The 12,891-nt window shown below is 35.9% G+C and overlaps 1 protein-coding gene across 1 annotated transcript in view; it reads right to left on the bottom strand.

The window, feature by feature from the left end:
* Positions 1–693: 693 nt before the first annotated feature.
* LOC145283581 (putative aminopeptidase W07G4.4) overlaps positions 694–12,891 on the bottom strand; it is a 63,298-nt gene continuing 51,100 nt past the window's right edge. Inside the window, exons 11-16 of the mRNA XM_080132501.1 lie at positions 12,457–12,532; positions 11,746–11,864; positions 10,918–11,001; positions 7,153–7,260; positions 3,338–3,469; positions 694–1,002 (exon numbers count right to left, since the gene is read on the bottom strand). Of these exons, the coding sequence (XP_079988627.1) occupies positions 868–1,002; positions 3,338–3,469; positions 7,153–7,260; positions 10,918–11,001; positions 11,746–11,864; positions 12,457–12,532 (654 nt within the window). The 3' untranslated portion in view covers positions 694–867. The remainder of the gene's footprint in view (positions 1,003–3,337; positions 3,470–7,152; positions 7,261–10,917; positions 11,002–11,745; positions 11,865–12,456; positions 12,533–12,891) is intronic.

The raw sequence follows: 12,891 nt of genomic DNA, 5'->3' as shown, positions 1-12,891 counted from the left end.
CGGCTTCCAGTTAGTGTTGGATATTGAGGATGGAAATATGGATCGTTTTGTTATCTTTTTGCAGTTATTGTATTCTTAAATTAGTTTGTAGGCTGCTTTTAATTGTGGGGTATATACTTGTACTTCAGTTTCCGGATAATGTCAGCTCATCAGAAGAGAATACGCATGGTTTCGGGGCAAACTTCTCAACAGCTTTTATGTGTACCCCACCCTCACTGATGTGGGGGCCATATTATCTGAATTGCAAGTTAACGAACTGTTCAAATCAATACAAAAAATAAGAAAAAACTGGACTTTTAGAGAGAGAGAGAGAGAGAGAGAGAGAGAGAGAGAGAGAGAGAGAGATAAAGGAACAAACTAAGTTACATGTTCATCAACGTTTCATCTTTATTGTAAGATTTATTCTGGATGAATGAAATTAAGAAAATAAAATACCAGTACAATATTTGAAAACATACTTTTGTTGTAATGAAATGTATGACTGTTCCACTTCAGAACAAAAAAGTCATTAAAAACTCAAAAACGGTATGGTGTTGTGAAAGAGTAAGATGAATGGTTCCTTTTTTTTTTATCTATCTCGTCGGAATACTATTCCCATTATTCTTATCATATATAATCTAACCTCTTCAGATACAGAAATTCGTTCCAAATTTTGTGAATGCAGATAAAAAGACAAAGAACAGAAGACAGTAATAAAGTTGCATTTTTATTTCTTGAAATTCAGTTTAAAATTTAAAACGATACAAATCGAGTCGTGATAATAAGCGAAAGTTAAGTTTTAAAAATTTAAAAATTAACAAAAATAAACTTTGATTAAATGTTTTCCCTTTTAAAAATATTCTTGATGCAAAGTTTAGCAATGCAGACTTAAAGACGCTGCAAAATGTAATGATAAGACAAAGAGAGGACAGGTGATCCGGTTGGCACACCAGGGAATGGTCCGCTTGATCCAGCCACGTCAATATGAGTATACGGAATTGGGTTGACAGAGTCGATGCCATGCTGAAATGGAGGAGAGGAAGATTAGTGTTTTTTTTTATGCATTCAGTTTTGATTGATTTTAGTTCAGGATAATGTCAGGTAACCCTGCCAGTAAGCGTATAAAATAAGGCTATGTGATTAAAGTTCATCTTAGCTAACCATATATTTTGCGATGTTTACTTTCTGTGCGCATGGTAACCATTGGTTGTGTGTATACTTGCTGATGAGACATCGTATGACGTTGCATCAGAATGAAGCGATAGAAAACGATGTGGCATGGTCCCTGACATTGGTAGAGGCAATTTTGGATGATAATAGTGTTGAATAATCAAGGTCAGGTGTACCAAAAACCCTGAGAATGCAGGACAGCAAACAGACATCATAACAAAAGTAATTGAAACTCCAAAAAGGTTATTTAAAACAATGAAAATGATGGCCACCAAACATCATAGAAGCTCAGAATCTATTGTCAGAAGAAAAAGAGGTCAGATGTTCACAAGCAGTTACATAATCATATAATCGCCCTGACCCTCATCTGGCCCCAATTGAAATGAATGGCTCATCTTAGGGAAGCACCATGTCTTAACAAGCTTCTGGAACTAACCTCCACTCCTAATCTGAAATGGAACACATACATCAAATTTATTGCCAAGATCGCTGGAAAAATGCTTGGATCACTATCGGTCCAGTAGGTATCTCACTGCCAATGAAATTCTCTATCTGTGTAAAAGCCAGGTACGCTTTAAAATGGGGTACTGTTGTCACATCTGGGCAGGAACTGCTCAGAGCACTCTATCCAGCTCTAACAGAATTAAAAACCAGCTTTGAAATCCAGTAGATGTCCTTTTCTCTTCCCTACAACCTCTTTCCCACAGAAGAGACATTGCGAGCCTGTCTCTGCTCTACCATAATTTTCATACCAAGTGCTCGACTGAACTTCAATTTATGGTTCCCCTTGCCAAACTTTCACAAACAAACACTCAACTAGCTACAACCACTATATATGATTTCCCCCTACTCTCTATCTGTGCTTAAATCTAAACACAGATTCTGTGAACAAAGCTTCTTTCCCAGAACTGCCATCTGTTCTGCTGACCTACTTCCCAGTTGAATACAACATGGTAGCCTTCAAATCCAATGTAAACAAGTTCTTGTTAAGCCGTCCTCATAAATCAAATTCTATCCAATTTACATCATTGACAATTACTACACTACCACCTTACATTCATTAACCCTTATCCTTGAGTGGCCTTAGAACCTTTATAAAAAAAAAAAAAAAAAAAAAGTTGAAAACAGGCCGAGCCAGTCAGTAAATTTCAGAGTGTGCGTCTTCCGACCAAAGCCCGCCATCCTCTCCCCTGATCGGGCGCATGATGGCTCGCTACCAAAATCATAATAAAGTTGTATATTTTTATAAACTAAGGTGTTGGCATTCTTGAGAGCATAATACAACAGCAACTTTGTGTTACGAAGACTCACAGCAACATTTAATATAAATTGGGTATAAAAGATTACCTTATGGCAAAGGAAGAAAATGAATGAAAATGTGAGTGCATGCATATTAAAATGGAAATAAATGAAACAGTTACCAAGTGCTAACTTAACATGAACAGTTTTTTGTAATTGAAAACAAATAACAAGCACACATTGTTGGATGTGCAGAGTTTGATCTATGGAGAACTTAAATTTTGTTGATCCAGTCACTTTTATAAAGTTTGTTAATTTGACAGACTTGTTACTTTTTGGGTTTGAAATAATTTTCATTGGTTAAAAAAATGATTTAACACATTCCTGGTAAAACTAACTTGTTTTTGGAAGTGAAGAAGAGAGCATATCGCAACAAAGCAGAAAAAGAAAACAAGTGGCTATTTAAGTCAGTCACTTTTCAGCATTTGCATCTCCACAATAGAACGCTCAGTTAAACCTTTATTCAGTTAGAGATAAACAAAACTTGTAGGGGGGGGTGCAAAACATGCAATACATGAAGGTACGTAAACTAAAACCACAACTAGAATTACAATTATTGTTGCATGACAAAAAGTCGTTAGAAGCAAAAAAAAAAAAAAAAAAAAAAACCTTCATGTTAATGAATAGAAATTTGTTAATTTAGTTACAGGAATCACACCATGACAGAATAATGTACTTATTTGAACATAGTCAGGTGACTTGATTAAAAAGATAATCTAAAAGGCAAAGCCATGAGGGTTTAAAAAACTTAGAAAAAGAGCGTCAAGAAGCGAGTCTCATTTTCGAATTTATACCACCATGTACGTAAAGAGTACAGAATCTCAACCCAGTAACACTAGCATTGAAAGCAAATATTATATTTATAGTTAAGAAGGAAAAAAAAACTTACTTTATCCATACCGGATGCCATAATAAGGAAAGCCGATGGTGTCTGGTGTCCACGAGGAGTTTGGCTGGATGGGAGATTGTTGCACTGCAAAACATCTTCATATTCAGACTTGCCTTTGTGGAACTCGTAATCCTTAAAAAAAAAAAAAAAAAAAAAAAAAAATTGGGGGGGGAATTTTAATAAAAAAAAAAATAGTTTTGATAGGATTTCACAGATAAATCAGAACTATGTAAGGGAGTCATTTTAAGTTTCATTTCCATTGTCATAAATAAGAAAAATATTATAAAATGTATTTTGTGTATTGTCTACTCTCCTTTACAACTGATTTTACTTTGCTAAAAAGGAAAAATTTTCATCCTTCTCATTTCTTGTCTTTTATACCCTCTCTGCTTCCCATAATTCATCACTTTCCTAATCCAATAGTAAAAGTAAATTCATATAAATCGGTATGATACAACTGACTGGATTTGAACTCTGTCGTTATTCACTCAACCACCATAACTTCCCCACTTAAAGAATCTGCATTCTTTTCACTCATTTAAACCAGTGTAACATTTTAACAAAATAAAGTTCTTTTTAAACACGTGCTGGTGTTTATACAGGGTCCTTTTATTCTCTTCATTGTTGCTGTTTTGTCTAGTGGTTGCTATAGAAATAAGTTATTTTCATAAAGAAAGAGAACAAAAGGAGACATTTGCCAAGTTTTCAAAATTTCACTTGGAGAAAATGGACTCTGGAGAGAGAGAGAGAGAGAGAGAGAGAGACTAATGTTCCCTTGGCTAACTATTGACTTAACTTCCCCACTTAACTGAAATGAGTGACACACATGGACAGAGACATCAAAGTAATATTCGCTTAGATTATCAAGTTCTCTACATTATTGGCAGTGTCTCATTTGCATGGCTTCCACGAAGAGACTGATTTAAAAACCTATTTTTCTTTCCCTTGAAAAACATGACGCCATTTGCCATAACCTCATAACTCTGTTTTGTCTACCATTTGACCTGCTACCTCTCTGTCTCAACTTTACGTCATTCATCTGTGGGAATAATTCCATTCTGCAGATCTGGTATATCATCATGCACTCAGTGACCCTTGTCAAAATTCACACTAGTTTCGCCATTGACATAAGTTCCCTAACATGTAACACAAATTTCATCAATAAAAATGAAAAGTGAATATAATTTGTAAAACCAAAGTACGTAGACAAGAAAAGTTTCATGCAAGTTGATATTACAAACAAAATAAATAGCTTAAATAAAAGATGCATTTGAAATAATACGGACTTCAATATTTTAATAAAACATGTAAACACCTTATTTTTTTATAAAATAGGCTGTAGAAACATGCAACTTAATTCTTCACTACAATTTCTCACAGACGTGATGTTGATAGTCTCAATCTTTTTCTATAAATACTATTATGGCATGTGTTCTTCAAAAATGTCTGATCCAGTCTCTGCTTCCTTTGTTCCAGCTCATTTGACTAATTGATCTAGTGGTCTGCATCAATTCACGGTTTTAATATCTCATTGTAATACTGATTCTTAATCCACTAGCTTCTTTCCAAGACTTGTGGAACTCTTTCTACTCGCTAATTTCCTCTTATGTATAACCTTGGTCTTTTCAAGACTAAAGTTAACAAGCAACTCCTGTTTTTGTGATAATCATCTTTCGCTCTTGTTAGCTCCTTACATTAAGTGGCTTCACACCTTGTCTGGAGCGATTTCCATAAAAAACATTTCTTAATTTAAACTTTTAAACGGATAAGATGATTTGAGTGATATTAATGCAATTTTTTTCCTTTAGGTCGACTGTAAAGGCGACCATTGACAAGATTTAGAGTTTGAGTTAAACACAAGGTTAGTTTTTAATGTGGAGAAAATTCAGTTCCACAATGTGGCATTTTGAATTGGCATAAAAATTAAAATTCTCAGTTTAGAAGGATTATTCCTTCAGGAGGACAGAAAAGATAAAAGTGTATTGTCAATATAAATATTACACTTTTCAGTTTTTGTCCAGAATTCCCACCATATTAAAAAATAAAGGAACATCTGTATGATGTGCGTAGCTGTGACAAAACGAAAAAAAATATATTCCAAAAACCACTTAAGTTGATCAAGTAGTCTTATTTTTAAATAAGAAAATCAAAGTTTACTAGCATCATAAGGGCGACGGCTTCACTCACCATTTTGAAAAAACAAAGGGACATAACCCAACAATAATTCAAAACTTACAACATTTAGGTTGTAATGTCATATGAATTTTCATTAATTGCTTTAAAATAATTTTCTTTATAAAAATAGAACTATTTAATTTAGGTGAGTTTTGGAACATAATATTTTCATTATGTCATGGGTATGGAAATCACATTTTGTCGATCACCTTTCTTGAAAAAGAGAAGAATTGCATCACTCCAGTCTTGTAGGAAAGTACTTCAAATGCAACCAAGGGGATGGTGGGGTCTTGACACTGCTTGAAGATTTCCACAGGAAGGCCGTATTCTCCAGGTACTTTGTTTTTCTTCAATTTGGCAACACGCTGCTTATTTCATCAATGGTGGGAGTATCTGTGTGACACTCATACACAGACAAAGTGATATTGGAGTAGACATGAACCGACATTTGAGGGTAGTCATGGTTGAGTAAGGTCGCGAAACGACCTTTCCAACAGTCCATACAGTCCTCAAGGACAGTGATAGCATCACCAGTCAGGGCGAGGATAGTTTTGCGATGATAGTTTTGTTCCTTGTGCATGATTTTACAAGTTTATAGAGTTTGTGGGAATTATCAACTGAAGCCCTTGCTTCCTATTATCAGCAATTGAACACCAGTAGGTGTTGTGATCCACTCCGGCTGAGTGGGTGATTTCTCGGTGTAGGCTTTTGTATTCTTTGAAGATACCACCACTTTCTTTGTTTTAAAAGTCTGACTAGAAATCACGTTTTTTGAATGTCACTTTATCGTAGTCTCATGTACGAGACAGTTAGCAAGGACTTGAAATCTATTTGATAGGCTAATGTGGAATCGTTTAAGTGTTTGTGGATGCTTAAGCCTTAAAATATCAGAACTAGTGAAGTCCGAGGTTTGCTTTTTGGCTTTGAATCAGAGGCATAACTTTGTACGAACCATAACATGGTCAAAGACATGTGCGTTGCTGGTTTCAGCACCTCTTTAAGCACAGCAGTCAAGGATGAAGGAGGACTCGGGTTTTAACAAAGATGAAGTCAATCTGGTTAGCGGTCACGCCATTATTTGAGCACCAGATTAGAATGTGTCCTTTCCGTTGTTGGAAAGGAGTATTTGAAACTACCAACCTACTAAGTTGACGAGGCGATATCCAATTAGTGCATCAGTTATCTTTTGTGAATGGATCAACTATGTGGTTAGTGGAAGCGTCTCTACTGCTAGTTCAAGCATTCCAGTCACCAGATATTTATTTGGATTTATACCATTATTTTTATTTCTTTTTTAGGTTTGAGCAATTCTCAAGACTCCAATGTGGCAGCCTCATGCCTGCCATCTTTCTTGTTTTAACTGAAGGGCTTGCATTTTAAATCTAATAAATAATTTAAAATAAGTTAAACACTAAAAACATATCCAGATAAGTAGAAGAGTAACTGATATTGCCTTTGGTAACATTTATTTGTTATATATTTGTTTCTTGACAACTTTTGTGGTTTGTTGTCCTTACTAAAACATGCTTATATTTCATCTTTAAAGTTTTTTTTTTTTTTTCAACTAAACAATATACAATGAATATATAGTACATATTATTTTGAAATTTCTTGAATCATTTTAAAAGAATCAAGTTTACCTCACGGCGAATGTTTGAAATTTCAAATGGATCTCCCATAAGATCCCCAGCATTTTGCAGAATTTGGGAAATTCCTTTCCTCTTGGCTGGGCCATTATCCATGACGGCCTTGAAAAGAAAAAAACAAAAACAACTTTTTAAACTCAAATTCAACTTACAGCAATTTTATTAGTTCATTTGATACTCTAAATAAAAAAGTTGTTTTTAGTAAATTCATTTTAATAGGACAAATAATTGCAATATCTTTTTTTTGATGATTGTAAAAATGAGATGAGAATTTTTTTTAAGTGTTAAATTTTTTGTTTTACAAAAAAAAAAAAAAAAAAAAAAAAAAAAAATTATTTTTTATACCAAAGTCTGTGATTAACAGTCAGATTTATAGGGAACTTCCTAAATGCAGAGTTGTGCAGAAAAATGTTTGTTCACATTACATTTAAATTTTTGTATGTTACTGCAGTGGTCGGTTAGGGCTGTATTTATGCCAGATGGAGGAGGTAGTACAAGTACAATAAGTTCTTTGGAGTACATGCCATAGAGATGGGACAGAGGATGGAGTTTTTTTTTTTTTTTTTTTTTTTTTACATGGGGGTCACCACTTATCAAGGCCCGAAGGCCATTCAGGAATAAGGGCTATTGCGTGTACAGTAATCAATGAGATAGTATTGTAGTAATCATTAGTATTGGGGGTTTTGATAGAGTGTTTTACTTAAGGGGGCGGTTTGTCAGGAGTTTGATTATGTTGGACGAAGACGTCCAAGTTGTAGTCAGGTGGGAAACAGGAAAGCGGCAGAGAGTTCCACTGGCGTGCAGTTCTAAGAAAGAAGCTTTGCTCATGGAATCTACGTTTGGATTTAGGCACAGATAAAAAGTGGGGAAAATTATTGACAGTAGTTTCAGCCAGATGTGTGTTTCTCGTGAAAGATTGGCGAGGGAGGACGAGGGATTGGAGCTCAGACGAGCACTTGCCATGAAAATAACGATAAAACAAAGACATGCTCGCAACGTCTCTTCTGTGGGAGAGAGATTGCATGGAAGAGAAAAGGGCATCACTCACTAAGCCACGAAGTCTATTTTGTACTCTGTCAAGGCAGGATAGGCTGTTTTTAGCAGCTCCTGCCCAGATGTGGCAGCAGTACTCCATCCTTGGACATACTTGGCTTTTATACAGATAGAGAATTGCATCAGTAGGGAGATATCTTCTGGAGCGGTAGAAGGATCCCACCATTTTCCCCAGCGTCCCTGGCAACAGATTTTATGTACGTGTTCCATTTTAGATCAGGAGTAAAGGTCAAACCCAGAAGCTTGTCAAAACATAGTCTTTCCAAGACGAGAGCCATTCATTTCAATTGATGCCAGATGGGGATCAGAGCATCGATGATGTTAAGATAGAAGCTTGGTTTTGGATGCATTAAAAGTGACCAGCCACCTCTTACCCCATTGTACCATGTGCTCAAGATCAGAGGAGAGAGAATTAGAGAACTTTGTCATTTACGGCCTTTGATGTATTGCCATAGATGGTCGTGTCATCAGCATAGATGTCAACAAATGATTTAAGTATGTGGTTTGGGAGATCATTGATTAGATCAGGAAGAGAGTTGGGCCTAGGATGGACCCCTGGGGGACTCCAGCATTAATACTGTGGGCCTCTGATTTCTGCCCATCAACCACTACTCTTATGAACCTATCGGAGAGAAATGATTTAATGATTGAGAAAACATTTCCAGTGATACCGTAGCTGGAAATCTTGTGAAGTAGGCCTTTATGCCATACCTTATCGAAGGCCTTCGATATGTCAAGAGCAATTGCCCTGGAAAGGAAACCTTTGTCAAGAGATTCACTAATCCTTTGTGATATAATAGTTAGCACACTTGCTGTAGATCTTGCAGAGCGGAAACCATATTGCATGTCACTAAGAAGATTATTTCTGTTGAGGTGGTTGACTACTTCTTTATTTAATATGGATTCCAACAACTTACTCATGACACACAGGAGACTTATTGGTCTGTACTGAGAGGGAGATAATTTATCACCTGAATTCTTAAATACAGGGCATACTGATGAGATTTTCCAGGGTGTTGGAAAGCCCTTTTCCTTAAGGCAACGCTTAAACAGTTTTGTAAGTATTGGGGCAAGTTCTGGTTGGAGCCTTTTCAGCACTATAACTGGAATGTCATCAAGGCCAGTTGCTTTACTGGAATCAAGGTTCTTGATTAGCTTGGCGACCTCATGCACAGATATTTGTATGTTGCATAGCGTGTTGTCTGATATAGGAGGAAATACAGGGAGTTGATGGTCATTGTCGCATAGGGTAGAATTAGCTGCAAAGTTCTTGGCAAATAGTCTGGCCTTGTCTGATGCTGACGAGATGACCTCAGGTCCATTGATGATAGTTGGGATAGAACGCACACTTCTGTTCAAGATCCTGTTTGCTATTTGCCAGAACTGGTGGGAACCAAGCCGCTGATCAGCTACTTTGGATTTAACAGACTGAGCATATAGCTCTCTTGCATGTTTTATTACTCTTTTACAGTGGTTGCTGGCAGTCCTGAAAGCAGCTTTAGTCTCAGTACATCTATTACGTTGGTAGCTATGGAAAAAGTGATTTCTGTGCGCGATGGCAGCAGCACATTCAGGAGAGAACCATGGCTGGCTATTAGGCTTTTGTTGGAATTTTTTGGATGGTATGAATCGGTCTATGCCTATAATTAACCATTCAGTCAGGTCTGATACTATAGAGGACACATCCTTTTTAAACATGGAAAGCAGATGTAGGTCAGATATGAATGTACGGAAGCTATCCCAGTCAGCCATAGAGTACCGATATACAGTACGGTGGAGAGGTACGTCTGAAGACTTATTACATTTCGTTTTTATCTTAACTGCTACAACAGAGATGTCAGAGCATCTCAGAGGAGATAGAATGGAACATGAACACAGCTCAGCGGAAGTTGTGAGGAAAAGGTCTAGAAGGCTTGCATATTGACCGGGTGTATCGGGCACACAGGTGGGTTCGTGAACAATCTGAGTGAGGTCATAGGCAATGGCAAAATCATGACAAAACCTCCCCTCGTCATCGGTTTTATTTGAGTGGGTCAGCCATTCCATATTATGGACATTGAAGTCACTGCAAATGTGGATGTTAGCCGAAGGATGAGCAGACAGGATGTGGTCAATTTTCTCAGATATGCTCTTAAAACGATAGAGGGCAAATATAAATGCAGTGGTGTAAGCTAGTGCAACCCGAAAGCACATATAAGGTAAATTAGGGTCTTCTCTGGAGATATCCCTACTACATGGAAAGCCATCTTGTATGTAGGCACATATTCCATGCCCATGGCGATCTTGGGAGAGTCAGATTTAGATGTTAAGTTGGAGTATCCTTTAACTATGAATTCGTCTAGAGAAGTAGTTGGCCCTATGCCAGTTTCACTTAGAAAGAATATGTCCGGTTTCGTCTCCTATAATTGTGTTTCAACCTCTGGAAGGTTGGAATGTAGACCCCTGATCTTGGAGAAGGAGACCTGGTAGAAGGGGTCTATGTTGGTGGATGGGGTTCTAGGTTTATTCGTGTTTCTTTTTTCGAGATTTGATGGACTGTGCAATAAGTAATCAAATTTTATTCGTTTAGTTCATTATGATCTTAGTTTTGTATATGAATGTTTTTTCCATCGTCATTTTAGTTGATTTTTTGTTTTTGCAATTATGTCAAATGTTATGTAGAAAAGAAATGTTATAATAAAAAGAACTAAATATGACTTCACTTACAGTGTATGCAGGTCCCATTGCTAGTACAGCATGTCCAGTTAGGGTGGCAATTGTAAATATTTGGGGATTATTCACTTTCAAGGCCTACAAAAACAAAAAATAAAAATAAAATGTCAACAAAATCAAAATTATCCTTACATATGTCTATTCTTATCTTCTTCAATATTTTCCTTGGCTTTCCCCTGTGGATCAGCCCTGTAACCTCTATTGTTCTGCATCCAACCCAGAAAAATCTTTGAATGCTGAAGTTTCTTTTAAAGCTAAGACTTTTTAATAGTTTGCATTGAAGACAGAAGCTAAGTTGTGATATTTATTTTATTTTTTATTAGATGCAAATGTTAATATTAACTATATTTATTTCAGTTTTAAAATTTATATTTTTTATTTGATTGTTTTATTTAATAGATTTTTGTTGTCCATGAATGTACTCATATATTATATACACACACACACATACATACTTCAGTGTTCTTTCAATGTGGCCATACCATTGAAGCCTCCTGTTGTGCACACATCTCCCCACGGTGTCCAGATTTAATCTTTCTCTGAACTTATCAGATCCAAGTCTCTCTCCTCGGCATGTTTGCTCTGCTCACCCAATGATGACTCCAGTGGCTTGAGTATTCTATGAGAATAGGCGATGAGAGGATCTCAAAAGATATTCATTATGGCAATCTCGCAACTGGAAGACCTGTTTTACATTACAAGGATTTCTGCAAGCGAGACATGAGGGCAGATGGTATTGATTCAACAGGCTGGGAGTCTATGGCCGAAGACTGCAGCTGTTGGAGAAGAAATATAAAGAGAGACCTGTAATATAAAGTGTACCTGTTCTTTCATGTAACAGAGAAGATCAGCCATGACCATTCGACCCTCAGCATCTGTGTTGCCGACACGCACACGAACATTGGCACGAGATGTCACAATTTCATCAGCTACATAACCATCTGAAAACAAAAAATGCAAATTAGTCAAAACATTGCACATGAAAAGAAAATAAGAAATTGTTTCTGAATTTTTGAGATAAGCATTGATAATTCATATTTGAATTTTTTGGACTACTATTCTCATCTTGAGTGTTATTCACACCACGTTTCAGCCTATGTAACCTCTGATCTTCTTCAGATAGATCTTGTATAACATAAGAATCTTTCTGTCAAACTCTGGAATCTGTACGGAGTTGCAAATTGAACCAGTTATTTAATTACACAATGGTAGCATACTCTTGTTCCAGAGTCCAAAATGAGAACAGTAGTCCAAAGTATCCAAATAATACAAACCATTCTTTGTAGGTAAATGTGAAGAATCCTACCCGTAGAGTAGCAGTATAGGAGATTAATTTGTGCATCGAATGATAAAGTTAATGTTCATCAAATGAATGTATGAATTAATATTTTATATATAATAAAGGAGGGGGCATGGCACAATAACATAAGTTTGGTACTAAAAAATAGCTTAACATTTTATTAGTCAATTCTAGAGAAAGACTTTGAAAAGCATTTGAAACCTGGAGAAACTTTTCCATATTTTACCACATACCTGGGCCAACACTGTTGCGTACCATTGACATAGAACCCAATACATGGATTCCTTTGGGTTTCAAAATTGACAAAACCTGACAAGAAAAATTAATATATATATATTTAGGATAAAGCATTGGAAAAGAAAATGGTTGACATAAACAGAAAAAAATTGGAAAATAAAAAATGTCCTCTCACCTCAACTACTTATTTTTTTTTATTTATTTTTATACAGAATTTTCATGTAAAATTACACTTGAATTGTATCTTTTTTGTTTTTTTAAAAAGACATTTTGAAACTGAACTAGTTCAACATGCGATTGTTACGAAGGAAATAAACGAACATTGTGCTTCTACATTATTTATACCAAAATTTTTTTCATTGCATTTCTGTCATATACATCTTCGGAAAAATATGGAATTTTTAAAAGTCATATACAAATTTTGTTACGAA

The sequence above is a fragment of the Euprymna scolopes genome, chromosome 8 (genome assembly GCF_053919585.1).
Source record: "Euprymna scolopes isolate OS-2025 chromosome 8, ASM5391958v1, whole genome shotgun sequence".
In the NCBI taxonomy this organism is placed as follows: Eukaryota; Metazoa; Mollusca; class Cephalopoda; order Sepiida; family Sepiolidae; genus Euprymna; species Euprymna scolopes.
The sequence above is the reverse complement of the archived record's forward strand: the minus strand, read 5'-3'. Positions and strand labels throughout refer to the sequence as shown.